The sequence below is a fragment of the Hyaena hyaena genome, unplaced genomic scaffold (genome assembly GCF_003009895.1).
Source record: "Hyaena hyaena isolate Hyena2069 unplaced genomic scaffold, ASM300989v1 scaffold_231, whole genome shotgun sequence".
Classification (NCBI taxonomy): Eukaryota; Metazoa; Chordata; class Mammalia; order Carnivora; family Hyaenidae; genus Hyaena; species Hyaena hyaena.
Window position 1 is genome coordinate 1,329,418 of NW_024080862.1, and position 16,445 is coordinate 1,345,862.

Genomic DNA, 16,445 nt, shown 5'->3' on the forward strand with positions numbered 1-16,445 from the left:
GATCAAAGTGGCCTCTGGGCCCCCTCACCTTATCAGGGTCATAGTGGCCAGCACATCCCACCCAGGGCCATGGAGTGGATTGACCGGGACCATGTCTACCCTGTGTGCTGTGGCTTGTGGGAGACAGGGACATTTTGGGCATAAAAATTAAGAAATTCAAGGTCCAAAGCTCTCCCTGGGGTTTCAACTACTTCTCCTTCCTAATAATGCAGAGGGCATTTCTGTCATTATGTGATAGTCTTGGGCTTTGGAGTCTGAAAGATCTGGGTTTGAATACCTGTCTTTCATCTGCTGCAGGACCAATATCCCAGGGACAGGACCACCATGAGGATAAATGAGATGATAAAAGGCTTAGATCAAAAGGCATACTCAGCCCTCCATCATGAACACATAGCATTCATCTTCGTCTCCCCTTCACCTACAGGCATCCCTGCCCAGGTGGAGGAGTGGTGAGGCTCGCTTCTGTTCCTCTTTCCAAATCTGGACAAGAAGGTCCAGAGGGATGAAGCAACCGTCCTAAAGCATGGGTCCCCCACAACGCGTCCCCAGGACTGGCCAGCCTGCCTCTGGCGGGACAGACACTAGCGCTGGCGCTGTTGGAAACGTGGGTGTGGGCCGTGTCTGTGCTGCACCATCTGCCACCTGGGCCAGAGTGTGACTGTGAAGTTTGTTGATACTTAAAAAATTTTGAAAGTAACACATAACAAAGTTCAAAAGTCCACTTTTATCTGTGGCTTCTTGACACATGTCACCATCGTTAGTGTTGCGCGAGCCAGACCCAGGATGAGATGAGCCCGCGGGGTCTTTGGCATTCACGGTGGTGGAGCGCAGCTCTGTATGAAGGACACGGTCTGAGTCTGATCAGGAGTTTCCACCGCCGGGAATCCCCCCAAGGAGAAAGACCTCACTGCTAAATGTTGATCCCTCCAAATTATAATATTTGCCTTCACCTTGTCTAATGTTTAATCCATGTTTATCCAGCACCTTATTGATTAACGGTCTGAGGGAAGTGACAAGGCAGCAGGAGCCTTGAGACCATGGACGGCACTGTGGGGCTGCGGGTGCTACTGTGCGTGTGCCTGGCCTCCCTCCTCATCCCGCAGGCCATGCCCACTCAGGGTTCACCCCCAGGCAGGCCCAAAGTCAGCAAGGTATGTGGGTAAACCCTCAGGCCAGAAATAGGCAGCTGGGCCAGAATGGACCCGGGAGGGACACAAGACCCTTACCCCGGGGGCCAGGGCCACCCCCATCCACCTCGACCACCGCTGAGTGGAGAGGTGATGTCCCAGCAGCTCAGGGAAGGTGAGGCAAAGGAGTGGAGGACACAAGCTGTGACCCACTCCCATCCCTTGGCCGATAACTACGGTCCCCTGCACATTCCCACTCATACTTGTCCCGGTTTTGTTTTACAGAAGCGACAGACTGTGGACACAGTGAGTGAGAGTCTCTACAAAGGGGTCTGTGGTGGGGCCATACTAGAGCCTATTTACCCTCGTGCTTCAGGGGGCGCCCTGGGCAGAGGGACTCGATTTCCCAGAAACAGGGGCTTTCATGCCCCACTGCGTGGTCTCTGGCAGAGAGGACAGAACGGGTCTTCCCAGGAGATCTGGTCTGTTCTCTGGGCACCTGGCATCTGAGCTGGGTGTTGAGCCCCCGCACAACATGGGGGGCCTCTCACTGGCTCAAAGCCCCCACCCCCCATCACTGCCACAGCCCCTCACATCTCACTCTAGAGTGTCGACGGCGTGACCATCCGGAGTTTGAAAGTCAACTGCAAAGTCACCTCTCGCTTCGCCCACTATGTCATCACCAGCCAAGTGGTCAACAATGCCGATGAAGCCAAGGAAGTGGCGTTCGATGTGGAAATCCCCAAGACGGCCTTCATCAGTGACTTTGCCATGTGCGTGCCCTGGTCGATTCCCACACGCAGAGCTGTCCGTGCACCAGCCCAGCCCCAAACCACAGCTCAGGGTGGCCGGATGGTGCAGACCATCTTCTCTGTCCCAAAGAGCCACAGGCCAACCCCGGCACTCTAGGTCTTCCATCTTGGAGGTGAAGTGGAGCCACTGACAGTATGTTTTCAGCATAGGGCCAAGGGACCAAAGGCAGGCACCGAGGCTTCTTGTTGGATTCTGTAGCTGTTGGCTGCTCACCTCACTGCTGTGGGGCGTCTGAACACCTCTGTGGGCAGTGGGAGGAGCCTCCCATGAGCACTCACCCAGACAGGGCCTTCTCAGGGCCTAGGCTAGGAGCACCTCCAAGATGAAGGACTGAGTGGTCAAGGGCGGGGCACCTCCCCTGAGGGCTTCTTCCTCCCTACAGCACAGCAGATGGAAAAGCATTCATCGGCGACATAAAGGACAAAGTGACTGCGTGGAAGCAGTACCGGAAAGCCGCCGTCTCAGGAGAGAATGCTGGCCTTGTCAGGTGAGTTGTGGGCCTTGCTGCCCTGTCTCTGGTGCTGTCCTCCTCAGCCTTGGGTGGAGAGCAGCCCCAGGCTGATGGGAGGTGAGCAAACTGCCCAGACCCAGATGCTGGCACAGGTGCACCGGATAAGGCTGGCATTGACCTGCCCATCTTCCCAGTCCAGCCTCTGAGAGAAGGGGACCCTGTCCTTGAGCCCTGACCCTGGCCAGCCAGCTAAGACTAGGGTGAAGGGCAAAGAAATCTGGGAGTAGCATAAATGTAAGAGAAAGTGATTCTGAGGGCCGTGCTTTAGGTGACAAGAACCCACATGTCACTCACCGTTTGTCTGTGTGTCATGGCTGCTGGTGGTATGTGCAGGGCCTCGGGGAGAACGATGGAACAATTCACCATCCACCTCACCATCGGTCCCCGGAGCAAGGCCACCTTCCGACTGACCTATGAGGAGGTGCTGAAGCGAAGACTCACACAATACCACATTGACATCAAAGTCAAGCCCAAGCAGCTGGTGCACCATTTTGAGGTAGATCGCAGGTGGCTGTATGCAGGGGAACCATATCTGGAGCAGGGGTCCTGACTCTCTGTCACCATGGCTCAGAGCACTGGCTCAGGACCCACTGTGTGCTATCCCAGGCCTGAGCACATAGGAAAGGGACTGACTTCTTGGGCAGGTTCTAGTGGGTTCTTCATGGGCAGGAAGCTACCTGAACCCTCCAGTCTCCTCCTCCTCTCTGAGCCTCGGCTTGCTCATCTGTTAAATGGGGCTTCCTGTGTGCCCCAGAGCTGCCACAAGGGTCACAACAGATATTAAATATCCAGGTGGTTGGTATCTAGGAAGTCCCCAGCAGCCTGAGGGGCTGTGACCATCGCTGGCACCTCAGTGGTGGCCGAGTTGAGAGGCCCAGGCACACACACCTTCGTTTGGCCAATATTTTTTGAGTGTGTACAACAGGCCAGGCCCTGTGCTGAGGGCTGGGTGGGTGTGGCCCACAGTAGGTGGCCAGGACATTGTTGGCTCTTGGCTGAGACTTGATGGTGGCCCGAATGGGAGCCTGGGTGCTTCAATGATGCAGATCGACGTGGACATCTTTGAGCCCCAAGGGATCAGCAAGCTGGATGCCCAGGCGTCCTTCCTCCCCAAGGAACTGGCGAGCCAACTCATCACGAAATCCTTCTCGGGGAAAAAGGTGTGTGGCATGTCTGGGGGTGGTGGCGGGCCCCCAAGACTTCTCAGCCAGGTCCAGCCCCTCACGAAGTGTCAGGCTTGGTCTGGGAACCAGCCAGGGGCTGCAGGCTGCCCTAGGGGTGAAGAAGGTAGGCATTTTATGGCTGGAACCCCGGGGAACTCAGCACTGCTGGTTCTTCCAGTGACTTAGCAAAATCCCAAGTGCTGAATGAAGCTGGGGAAGGCATCCATGCTGGTTACAGGGTCTAGGGTGTGCTGCTGACTTGCCTGAGCCTCAGTTTTCCCTTCGCCGGTGTTGCATGCTTGGGAAAGCATTCAGGGAGACATAGGGCCCATGAGGAGATCCCATGTGCTGCTGTAGTCAGGAGTCCAAGCTCCAGGCCTCTCGGAAACAGAACTAAGTTTGGGAAGGCCTTTGGGCTACCCTGCCACTTACCACTTGGCACTCACCTCCCATTTGCAGGACTCCGCACGGTCTCCTGCTTGCCCCTCCCCAGGTCCCAGAGGGGTGTGGCATCTGCGTGGGTGATGCCCAGCTAGTGCCCTGCTTTCTAACTTGCCCTCAACTGGAGCCAGGAACAAGCCCTTTAGTCCTCACCTACCTTTGGTAGTGACCCCACAATAATCACATAAAAGGAATGCTTCTTACAGTTTTGGAGGGGTTTGTTTTTAAATAAAATAGGATATCCCAGATTGTTACCCAACATGCTTGCTTTTAGTAGGAGACCAAGAGGTGGGTCTGTGTCTCCCTAACAATCCTTTTCAAGTTTTGTGGGGGCTTTTTGATAAGTATATTTTACTTCTATAACAAACAAATACAAAGTAAAAATTTTAAAGTATTTAAGGAAAAATGGAAAGTTAGAAAAGTATAGAAAAGCACTGAGTGAAAACCATCCCTAATTTCCCTGAGCACCAACACCAAGTCAAACCAGACCTCAGCCTCTGCCCTGGGTCCTTCCTCCCAGCCTCCCCTCTTTGTCTACCTGGCAGGGGGCGGGGGCCCTGTTTTCCAGCACAGTATTATAGTCTTGCTTCCGTACTCCACAGTTTGCATTAACTGATGTCTCTCGTGTTCTCTACTGCTATTATTTTGTACCCAAAGTGGTGATGCTTGTTGTAGAAAAGCCCAGTGAATCAGAAGCATGTAAGCAAAGAAACAGAGGGCCCACCAGACTCATTTCTATGCCCATGCAACACACACACACACACACACACACACACACACACACACACCTTATGTTGTGCTTGCGAACACCCCGGCTGCAGGCTGCACAAGCCAGTAATGCCTCACACCCTCTGTGGTTCCAGGGTCATGTGCTTTTCCGCCCTACTGTGGGTCAGCAGCAGTCCTGCCCCACGTGCTCCACATCCTTACTGAATGGGGACTTCAAGGTGACCTACGATGTCAATCGAGACAAACTCTGTGACCTCCTGGTGAGCCTGAAGCTACTGACCCGAGACTCAGAGGGCAGGCATGGGTGCTGTCACAGGGGCCTCACTTGTTCCTTTGTGTTTTAGGTTGCCAATAACCACTTTGCCCACTTCTTTGCCCCCCAAAACCTGACAAACCTGAACAAGAACTTGGTTTTTGTGATTGACATTAGCACCTCTATGGAAGGCCAGAAAGTGAAGCAGGTAAACTGTGGCTGTAAACAGTTCAGCCAGCAGAGGCTTCTTCACCTTTGGCATGCACCCCAAGGTGTTATTGCCAGAGTCTGGGTTCAGGATTTCTGTCCCTCCGTTGGAGGCAGAGGTGGGCAATCTCACAGGAAATCCCCGCGGTGGGGGCTCTGGCATCAGCCACCCCCTCACCGTGCAACCGTGGCAAGTGCATTCACTTCTTGGTAGCAAAATAAGGAAAGCAATGCCCATGGGGTCATGAGTCTGGAGATGAGGGTGCTGGGAAGATGAAGCCTTCTGCTGAATGTGCCAGGGACAAGCATGCTGTCCACGAGGAGTCTCGCAGCAGGGAATAGCCCACCCAGTGCCTTGCCCACGGTGCAGGGAGACCATGGCTGAGTGTCAGAGACTGAGCCCCCTGTGGTCCTCTTTCTTGATCCTGCCCTGTTCAAGCTCCTGGGTCTTTCCTCTTCCCATGCTGGGTCCCTTGTCTTCTCCATCCCCCCATCCACCCCCAGGGCTCCAGAGACACTCCTCTCCCGGGACCACCTGGCTGGCCTGTCCACCCCCCCACTTGTCCACTGTGTACCTCTGCCTTGGGGATCTCTCAAAGGGGCATCTGGTGCTGACGGGAGGCACTCTCCTGGGGCTGTTCCTCCACTGACTACTGTCCTCTCCTTACAGACCAAGGAGGCGCTCCTTAAAATCCTGGGGGACATGCGGCCAGGGGACTATTTCGACCTGGTCCTCTTTGGGTCTGAAGTGCAATCATGGAGGGGCGCATTGGTGCAGGCATCTGCCGCCAATCTGCGCGCGGCTCAAGACTTTGTGCGGCGCTTCCTCCTGGCTGGGGGTAAGGGCAGGGGTCTCGGGCCACGTTGGAGTCGCTTCTGTCTCCTTGGAATGAGGTCATACGCTGGCCTACTTTCCTTCCTTTGCAGCCACAAACCTGAATGGAGGTTTGCTCCGGGGAATCGAGATCTTGAACCAAGCGCACAGGAGCGTCCCGGAACCCAGCAATCACGCCTCAGTTCTCATCATGTTGACAGACGGCGAGCCCACAGAGGGTAAGCACCTCCAGGGCCGTGGTGGGAGGTGGTGATCTCTTTGCGACTGAAGGCGTTCAAGCTGAGCTTGGAGGTGCTATTGCGGGGCAGAAAGGCTCCAGGCAAAGTCAAGCTTGGTCTAAAGACAGAGTTCAGACTATAACGTCTGCAGGAGAGAGAAGGCATACTTCTATGCTGAGCTGGGAAATTGGAGAAGTATCTATATGACCCAAGGTTGCACAGACCCCAGGACGACAGGCAGGTTTCCTAGATGGAATTTAATGAACTGTGTATTCAGCGCTGACCGTGTGCCAAACATAGCACTAGGGACCCAGAAGAGATACCATGAGAACCAGATTCGTCTCTGTCCTTAAGGAGCACAGAGTTCACTGGGGGAGGCTGACCAAGGAACAGAAGTTCTGCCGAGGGCCCTGAAAGAACAGGGTGCCAGGAGGCTGCGGGACTGTAGATAAGGGCACCTGGCCCAGGCGGGGTCCCAAGAGGCTCTCTGGAGGAGGTGACCCATGAGCTTAGGCTGGAAGGAGGAGAGGAGGAGCAGGAAGAGATCCCTGGCAGAGGGAGAAGCTTGAGCAAAAAAAAAAAAAAAAAAAAAAAAAGTTTGTGCGATGACAGGGCCTGCCTAAGGACAGCAAGTGCAAAGTGCAGAATAGGGGAATCAAGGGTGGGAAGGTCGCAGGGCCTCACAGGCCATGGCAATGACCCATGGGAGGGTTTAGAGCAGAATCCGATCTCCTTATGATAGAGCCATATACCTGGGCAATTCCCTGGGAGGCTGTTAGGAGCTGATGTAGTGGTTGGGGGCCAGTGAGAGACATTGCCTCAAGACGCTGGTGGGGACTGAGGATGAGGGTGCTCTGAGATAGAAGGCTTGGCCCCCAGGGAGTGTGCCCCAAAGGCCCACTGCGCACCTACATGCCTGTGTTTGGTATCCTGTCACTGCATGGGTGTGTGGCTTGCAGGGGTGACAGACCGTTCCCAAATCCTCAAGAACGTCCGCAACGCCATCCGGGGCAGGTTCCCGCTCTACAACTTGGGCTTTGGCCACAATGTGGACTTCAACTTCCTGGAGGTCATGTCGATGGAGAACAATGGAAGGGCACAGAGAATTTACGAGGACCATGATGCCACCCAGCAGCTACAGGTCTCCTCCTACCCCCCTGGCCCCCAATGCACCACCAATGGCATGCCATGGGGGAGCTGGGTCTTAGCAGCCTTTTGCCCATCCATCCAGAGGACAGATAAAGCTCTGGAATGCGGTTTGAATCAGCTGCATGACCTCAAACCAGTTACTTAACCCCTGTGAATCTGCAATTCCATCTATAAAATGGGGGTCCCAATACTCCACTTTGTGAGGGGGTTTCCCCATTGGGTGCCCCTGGTGGCCCATCAGCTCTGAGGTTGTGCTCCCCAACCCCCTTGCAGGGCTTCTACGACCAGGTAGCGAACCCCCTACTGGTGGATGTGGAGTTGCTCTATCCCCAGGACACCGTCTCAGCCCTGACCCAGCACCGCCATAAACAGTACTATGAAGGCTCGGAGATCATGGTGGCTGGGCGCATCGCTGACCACAAACTGAGCAGTTTCAAAGCCGACGTGCTGGCCCGTGGGGTAAACAGTGGGCTGCGGAAGGTAGAGAGGTCAGGCAGCTCCCAGAGGCTCCAAATCCATACTTGGTCTCCACCTCTGTCCCCCCTGCCCCCAGGCCTCTCTTTCCCCAAAGCAGTGTCCCATCCCTGCACCATGGCACACATACCCCAGGCCAGAACATTCCTCCATGTAGGCATCCAGGGGACAGGCTGGGATGGAACCCAGCCTTGGGTTTAGTCCCTTGGTCCAAAATGAATCTCCTGTTACTCCTTACATCGTTCTCCCCAAAGCCAAGAGAGAGCAAGAGGCCGACCTCTTCCTTTTCACTTGACAGTCTTTTCCCAAACACCCAAATTTGTGTCACAGTGCAAGCACATGTGTGCGTGTGCACGCTGTGGGGGTCACAGGCATGTGAGACATGCACGCTGCCCTGCTGGGGGTAGCTTCAAACCTTGCCATGTAGTCAAGTGTTCAGAACGAGGGCTTTGAGTGAGGAAAGCTGCACCAGACCCTGGCTCTACCCTGACCAGCTGGGTGACCTTGAGCAAATGAGTCCAGCTCTCCAGGCCTCAGTTTCTTATTCTGTACCATGGGGTAATACTGCACTGGAGAGTTTTGTGGAGTAAGTGAAATAGTCTGTGTAATGTATGTGTGCAGTACCTGGAGCTCAGGATGCCCTCAGGAAGTGACGTCCCCATTATCGTAGCTGGGGAGAGAATAGCATTTGCGGGTGCGGACGCAGTGGGCATTTGAAGCCCGGGGGTGGGGGGGTGGACATGGTGGAAGCAGCTAGATGGTGGAAGTAGCTGAATGCCTGACGGCATCTCCCACTGAGAGTAACTTCAGGAGGGCAGGGTCTGATCCTCCCAGCCTGGGATCCCCAGAGCTGAGGCCACTTTGGCTCACTGAGAGGGCCCAGAAAGCATGTGTGGGATGAAGGGATGAGTGAGGGTGAGGAGAGCAGACTCAGGGAAGGGCGGTGCTCAGAAAGAATCGCAGAGCCCAGACATCGCGGGGCCCCCGGACCCTCCAGCACCAGCCAGTGGTCGTGCCCCTCATGGTGCACGGCCCCTCTCCCCATCACGACCCTCAGGAGGGCCAAGAGTTCAAGGCGACCTGCTTGGTGGATGAAGAGGAGATGAAGAAACTGCTCCAGGAGCGGGGCCACATGCTGGAGAACCACGTTGAGCGGCTCTGGGCCTACCTCACCGTCCAGGAGCTGCTGGCCAAGCGGTAGGACCCCTGCGGCTGGGGCGGACAGCAGGGCCTCTGCACCAATGAGGTGAAGGAGAAGGGGTGGTGCTGGGCCTTCAAGGTCGGGAGCAGGTCAGCTTGACTGGCCTTGGGCTTTGCTGAGTTAATATCAACCAGTTAGTCAACAGCGTGGGCAGGACCCGGTTTGCCCCCGCTGAGCCGCCGGGTGTGGGGGGAGGCTGCCCTTTACTGCGGGGGCCTCCGCGTCCAGACACGCTTGTGTAATCCTCACAGCCTGCAGGGGAATTTCCTCATTATCCCTGTTTCGCAAATGAGCAAGCTGAGACTCAGAGAAGTTAGACCACTGGCCCAGAATCTTCCAGCTGTTAAATCCTGTGTCTTTCTGAAGCGCATTCCCCCAACCGTGCCAAATCTCCAGGTTTTCCGGGTGGGGGGGGCTTGAAATCACGAGGCTTTGAAGGCAGCCACGGAACAGGGGCACTGCAGGTGCCTGGTATGTGTTTGCTGAATGAGTGAGTGAGTGAACAAATGAGCAAAAGGATCCGGGAGTGCAAGTCCGTTGTCATCCAGGCTGCAGGGCTTGCAGCTGCTGTGTGCCTTGTAGGATGAAGTTGGAGGGGAAGGAGAAGGCCAACGTGACGGCCAAGGCCCTGCAGATGTCGCTGGCCTACCAGTTTGTGACCCCGCTGACCTCCATGATCATGAGAGGCATGACGGATGAGGACGGCCTGGAGCCCATCATTGACAAGCCCCCCGAGGGTAGGGGCTCTGCAAAGGGGAGGCTGTGGGTCTGCAGAGGCTTCTGAGGGCCAAAACCCTCCTGGGCTTTGATTCTCTTCCCTTTCTCTCCCTTTCAGATTCTCTGCCTTTGGGTGAGTTTTTTCAATCATGTTGGTTTTTCTGGAGGGGCTCCCGGGGGCCGGGCAAGCAGCTGGTGCTCCAGCCCCCGGTCGCATATCCCCTGCTCCACGTCCTCCAGCCTCTCACCGCAAACCAGCTGCTGCCCGTGTGCCTGGGGAGCCCTTGTGCAGCCTCCTCCATCCGGGCCTCCGTGTGAGCCTGTGTCTGCCAGGCGGCGGGGTGGGGGGGCAGGGGAGGCCTGGGAGCCCAGGCCTGCTTGGCCTCTGGGCCTGGGGTGCCCTTGGGGAGTATGCCTTTGAGGTAGGGCGCTGAGGGTGATGCTGTCCTCTCTCGCTGTCCCCCACAGAGATGCTGGGACACAGAAAGAGTAAGTGGCGGCATCCCACGGACACACATCTCCGCTTCTCTCCTCCTCGTGCTGCTGTCCCTCAGGCGGTGCATTCAGTCCTGAGCGAAGCCCCTATTTTCCTGAGGACCAAATGACACCCTGCCTGAGGCTTCCTCACTGCCTCTTCCTGGGCTCCTCGGAGCTGCCCTCTGGCCCTGCCTGGCCTCCCCTTATGCCAGCAACTCCATCAGGCGCCCATGGAAGGAAGCAGACCCGGGGCCAGCACACCAGGAGGCATCAGGGGCTCGGGGTCACAGCTCCTGTGGCTTCAGGCCGGCCACCTGGGTGGAGGGGCCTGGGAAAAGGAGGCAGTGGCCCCAGGGAAGTGGGGTGCCATCCTCCTAACTCCCATTCATTCCCTGCCAGCATTCGTGCTATCGGCCTTGCAGCCTTCCCCGACTAGACCCAGCTCCAACATCCAGCAGTTGCCAAACCGAGTGACTGGCGGTGAGTCCTGGGGAGGGCCTGGGGGACACCCCCGCCTTGCTCCTGGCCGGCCCCAGCCCAATCTAACAGACTCCATGCTATGTCTCCAGTGGACACTGACCCCCACTTCCTCATCCACGTGCCCCAGAAAGAGGATACCCTGTGCTTCAATATCAACGAGGAGCCTGGTGTGGTCCTGAGCCTGGTGCAGGACCCCGACACAGGTATGGGTGACATCACTACCTCTGCCAGACAGTGTGGGGCCTGGACTCCTCGGCCCTCAGTGTGCAGCTACAGATAGGACAGAGGCAGTGGCCGCCACTTCCCACAGCCTGTGCCCCAGTCACCTGGTGGGGCTCAGCTGCCTCCTTCTCTCCCATCCACCTGCCCTAGATGGCACCTGCTTCATGGATGTGTGCCCAGGGCAGGCACACAGGACCCTATGCCTAGAAGGGCCCATGCTTGGTTTAATACTCTGCTCTAACTATTTTGAAATTCTTAATGTTTTTTGAACAAGGGGCCCCTTACTTCCATTTTGTACCAAGATCTACAAGTTACATAGTGATCCTGCCCTGCCTTCAGCCACGCCAAGGGGGCCTCTGAGTCCATCCCCTGACAGTGCTCTGGCCACTCTGTCTCTCCTGCCCCCTCCCAGTCCAGTCAGGCCGTCTGCAAGGATTCGTTGAGTACCTCCTGGGGGCCATGGGTGCAATAAGTCCCCACCTTGTGGAGTTTCGGGAAGGGAGACAGACAAGCAAATTCTGAGATGACAGCCTCAAAGCATGAGGCATGCTGTGTTAGGGAAGGGGAGATGACGAGGGGGCTTTGGGGCTGCTCAGGTCAGAGGAGGCCACTGTGGCAGGGATGAGGGCCGCAGAGAAGGAGCAGGCCCAAGTCCCGCAAGACCTCCTCACAGCCTGGAGGCGAGGGCTCAGTGGCAGGTAGTGTGGTGGGAGGGGAGGGGAGCCAAGTGGTACTGTGTGGCCTCCACCAATCCTGAAAGTCCCCGCAGGAGGGGAGCCCCTCGAAGCTGGTGCCAGGCGGGTGGAGTGTGGGCGGCATGAGCAAAGGCAAGCTGGTGGGGCTCTGGCAAGAGCGGGCCCCTCCCTGACACGGACGGCCTGTCCCCCGGCTGCAGGCTTCTCAGTGAATGGGCAGCTCATCGGTAACAAGGCCAGCAGCCCCGGGCAGCATGAGGGCACGTACTTTGGGCGGCTGGGGATCGCAAACCCCGCAACAGACTTCCAGCTGGAAGTGACTCCTCAGAACATTACGCTGAACCCTGGCTTGGGCGGACCCGTGTTCTCCTGGAGGGACCAGGCTTCAGTGCGGCAGCATGAGTAACCAGGCCGGGCCCGGGGACCGGGTGGCGAGGCAAGGGCTGGGGTGGGGAGGGACACGGCATGAAGCCCCAGAGCCAGCTTAGCTGCCTGAGCTTGCCGGGCCCCGGTCACCTGAGCCATGGCAGTGAGTGACATCCATGTGGCCTCCCTGTCATCTGGGCAGACATGTGGTCAGAGCACTCCACGCACTTCCTTCAGATCCCGGACATGCCAGGAAAGACGACTCACCTCCCGGGCCCTACGTGAAGGCTACCTGTTCCCTGACACTCCAGAGTGTTCTTTCAGCACCTGTATTAGCATGCCTTGCCTTGTGTTTGTTCCTTCCTTCACTCATTCACTCAGCAAACTCTGCTAGGCACCAGAGCCTGACCCGGGGCAGAGAGCTATAGGAAGAGGTAGGCAGAGTCCCGGGTGGAGGACACAGATGATGAGTGGCAGTCAAAGGACACAGACTTTGATACTAGATAGGCTGGGTCCACGTCCTGGCTTTACCGCTTTCCAGCTGTGTGGCCCTGGGCAGGTTACTTAAGCTCTCTGAGCCTCACAGGATCAGAGTGAGAACTGCCTGATGCAGTCTGTAGGGAGGGCGTGGCACAGGGCCTAGCACCCTGTAGGGGCCCCACACACAATAGCAACACGTGAGGAGGAGCGTGCAGCCGGTAACACCCACCATGTGGGAGCGAGGGTGGGGAGCTCATGGGAGCCGGGTCCAAGAGGACGAGGGTGGCTGAACGGAGAAAGGTGTACTGTGGCTGCACCTGCACTCACGGCCACCCGGCCCTGCAGGGTGGTAGTGACCATCAACAGGAAGAGGAGCCTGGTGGTGTCCGTGGAGGACGGGGGCACTTTTGAGGTCGTCTTGCACCGGGTGTGGAAGGGGAGTGCCATCCGCCAGGACTTCCTGGGCTTCTACGTGCTGGACAGTCGCCAGATGTCGGCGCGGACACACGGGCTGCTGGGTACGACCCGCTAGGCAGGCAGAGCTGTGGGGTACGCTGTTGTAGCCAGCGGGCTCGCCGCGGGTCAGACTTGCAGCTGAGCACCAGAGCAGACTTCCCTCCAACTTGGCCATCGGGCTCAAAGGTCCAAAGAGGGCTTTTCCTAGGGAGGGTCTCATCCTTCAGAAAGGTGACCACACACAAGGTGAAACTAAGGCTCAAGTGGACCTGAGGGCGAGCAGGAGGGGTCCAACTAGCAGGAGAGTCCAAACAGACCAGGCTCCCTAGGACCTCCTGGGTGTGATGGGTCACTGGGCAACACTGCTTCCCCCAGGGACCTTCCTGCAGACCCTGCTTTCTGTGGGCACCTCCCCCTCAGCCCTCTCTCCCCAGCCACACTCCTTTGGCATCAGTCCAAAAAGGCAGGAGTTACAACCACCTGCCCATATATCTGCTTCTCTGGAGCAGGTAAACTAAAGGAGGCTTTTGATGCCAAAATGTATTGATGGAAATAGTCATGCCCTTAAGAAAAAACCTCCAAGCAACCCTAACCCTCCCGTGAGCACCTGCTGAGTGCAAGGCCCCCTGATGGTCACTGCTGCTTCCAATGTGCCTTTCCAGGACAGTTCTTCCACCCCTTTGATTACAAAGTGTCCGACCCCCACCCAGGCTCCGACCCCACAAAGACAGATGCCACAATGGTGGTGAAGAGCCGGCAGCTGACGGTCACCAGGTGGGTGGGTGGCTCTCCCAGATCTCTGCTGGGGCCTTCTTCTGGGTGTCACATAGATGGACTGGGCTTCCCGGAGGGGGTGCAGCCCTGCTGAGTCCAAAAGGTAACCCCAGCTGATTTATATCTCCCCAGGGGCTTGCAAAAAGACTACAGCAAGGACCCCCGGCACGGGGCTGAGGTGACCTGCTGGTTCGTCCACAACAATGGGGCTGGGCTGATCGATGGTGTTTACACTGACTATATCGTCCCTGACATCTTCTGAGCCCCCTGGCCAACACGCCTGTCCTTCCTTGGGACCGCGGCAGTGGGGCACAGCGTCCTGACCCACTGCTCAGGCCACATCCTGCTGCTCAAGCTGACCCACTGTGTCAAAGCACCCATGACTTCCATTAAAGAGAGGCTATGTCCAGTCCAGTCCGGCTGCTTTCTGGGAGGGAGGATGGCGGGGAGGCAATCCAAGATGCCGCCGCCAGGAAGGGCTCAGCGGTCACAGCAGACCTGGAGGCTGGAGGGAGCCCGTGCCAACTCCACCACCGCCCCACCCTGTTCACTGCAGCTGCCTGACCCCGTGCCCTCTGAGTGCCTGGAGTGTCCCCTGCACACAGCTATCCCTAGAGGTCCAAGGCCCAAAGGACACTGGCAGCCTATACAGGCACTGTTCTAAGTGCCTTCATTGAATTAACTAAATGTACGTTCCCTACAGCCCTAGGGGGATACTCTTATGCCCATTTACAGCTGAGGAAGCTGAGGTTAGGTGACTTGTCCCAAATTGTTCCCGAGTGGCCCAGCTGGGATTTGAAGCCATGCTGTCTGGTGCCAGCATCTGTGTGCTTACGTACCCCACTGTGAATACTCCCGTCAGGCTGGCAGCTGATGGCCGCAATCCCTTGGGATTGGATTCTAGGTATTCCAGAGCATCACCAAAATGAACGTAAGAAAGGCATAAACCATATATGGACTTGGGGTCCCAAGGTCATCCTGCTGAGAGCTGTCCGCTGTACCTCTGGGCACAGGGCCTCCCCCTCAGCTCGACTCTGCAACTGTGGCTTTGCAACCCCTGATACTGGGGATACTTTCCAAAGGCTGAGACAGCCAGTCCCCAGAAGCTGTGATTTCAGGGAGCCAGTAATGGCAGCCCACTGGCTCCCCATCCTGATGTCTGGAATGATCCTTTCAGGGCTCCTTCCCTTGGCTTCACCTTGGGACCCCGTGAAAGTTCAATGTCACAGGGTGCAGAAAGATGAGTCTATATTATACCTTGGGAGCTTCTAATTCTCTGGGTGAAGGTTGATGGGTGTTTCTTTTCCAAAGGTTTCTACTTTTTCTCTGCTGACTTCTTCCAGTTCCCACTGCAACGGAGGCCCTTGAGGACCCAGATCAGTAACACAAATCCTGGGGCGCCTGGGTGGCTCAGTTGGTTAAGCGTCCAACTTCGGCTCAGGTCATGATCTCACAGCTTGTGGGTTTGAGCCCTACACTGGGCTCTGTGCTGACAGCTCAGAGCCTGGAGCCTGCTTCAGATTCTGTGTCTCCCTCTCTCTGGCCCTCCTCTACTCATGCTCTGTCTCTCTCTCCTTCAAAAAATAAATAAACATTAAAATTTTTTTTTAAAGTAACACAAATGCTGAGATCCAGGGCTGCCCCGGGCCCAGGGAACATAGAGCCCTCAGTGGCAGGCGGTGGGGGGTGGGGGAGGGTGGCCAACAGTCTCAGAGTCCAGCCACCACCTGGAGCATCCTGGGCTTCTCGAGGCTGAGCTGTGGGCTGCCAAATAGCTGGCTGCCCTGAGCAAGGCCCTCCTGTAGAGTGGAAAAGGGGGGAGCCCAAAGATCTCTTAGATTCCGTCTAATTCTCAAGTCTGCATGGTGACTCTGGGTCCCTCCAAGTCCCCAGCTGTCCCTCCGGTGCCTGTTGAGCAGCTTCCGAAGTCCTATTTCGAGTTGTCCCTCCCACAAAACTCCAAGTAACTGGGGAGGGGGTGGTACCTAGAGGAAAAGCTGGGAGGCTCCCCAGGCAGCTGCGGGGTCACGAAGAGCCACCAGATACCGCTGTCAGGACAACAGTTCTGCCACAGTCCCCGTCACCCAGCAGTCAGTGACCATGGGCCCTAAGAATGACCACATGGATGAGATGTCCTGGAAGCCAGGAACCTCGTGGCTAGGCCACAGCCCAGCTCTGAGGGGGGGTCTTCGCTCTGCTCCAGGGGTCAGCATTGAGCTCACCAGCTGACAGCGGGGGCGTGCTAGGATTCCAGAAGCCTGGGGAGCACAGGCACCCCCGCTGGCCTCCCCCACAGGTGGTGACCATCTCAGCGGCTGGCTCACCTGGTCCAATGTCATCTTGCCGACTTGGCAACCATCATTGCTTCCGTGGCTCATGCCACCTCCAGCCGCTAGTCCACTTTTCCTCATGGCTTCTGCCGCCTCATGGAGTCTTCTTTCCACCTTCTCACTCTTTCTCTGCCCTAGGCAGTCAACTCTCTCTGTAAAACTCACAGTCGGGTGGGGAGCTTTCAGCCAAGGCCATAGTACATCACAAATTAGCTGCCCTGTGCCTAGGCAGCCTCGTCAACACTGTTCAGTGGTGGCCCTGCGGGAGAGCCACTGGTCACTTTGCTCAGAAGAGCATGTATATGGTAGGCACATGGCGGCCACGCT

The 16,445-nt window shown here is 56.8% G+C and overlaps 1 protein-coding gene across 1 annotated transcript; it reads left to right on the forward strand.

Annotated features, from left to right (window-relative positions):
• The first annotated feature begins 1,037 nt into the window (after window positions 1-1,037).
• On the forward strand, window positions 1,038-14,200 carry ITIH1 (inter-alpha-trypsin inhibitor heavy chain 1). The gene is made up of 22 exons (XM_039243726.1): window positions 1,038-1,151; window positions 1,413-1,433; window positions 1,734-1,900; window positions 2,323-2,427; window positions 2,785-2,947; window positions 3,498-3,611; window positions 4,919-5,044; window positions 5,129-5,245; window positions 5,915-6,083; window positions 6,172-6,297; window positions 7,257-7,438; window positions 7,720-7,905; window positions 8,978-9,117; window positions 9,704-9,858; window positions 9,957-9,971; window positions 10,307-10,327; window positions 10,715-10,795; window positions 10,885-10,998; window positions 11,913-12,114; window positions 12,904-13,076; window positions 13,677-13,788; window positions 13,921-14,200. Exons 1-22 carry the CDS (start codon window positions 1,038-1,040, stop codon window positions 14,048-14,050), a joined length of 2,733 nt encoding a protein of 910 aa, XP_039099657.1. The 3' UTR covers window positions 14,051-14,200.
• Window positions 14,201-16,445: the final 2,245 nt, after the last annotated feature.

What these genes read in the sequence shown, in the direction of transcription:
- ITIH1 (XM_039243726.1), top strand. Translation starts at nt 1,038, where the DNA reads ATGGACGGCACTGTGGGGCTGCGGGTGCTACTGTGCGTGTGCCTGGCC. An exon ending in AAGGCCAGAAAGTGAAGCAG is followed by an intron (nt 5,246 to 5,914) that starts GTAAACTGTGGC and finishes CTCTCCTTACAG; the next exon opens with ACCAAGGAGGCGCTCCTTAA. An exon ending in CGGCAGCTGACGGTCACCAG is followed by an intron (nt 13,789 to 13,920) that starts GTGGGTGGGTGG and finishes ATATCTCCCCAG; the next exon opens with GGGCTTGCAAAAAGACTACA.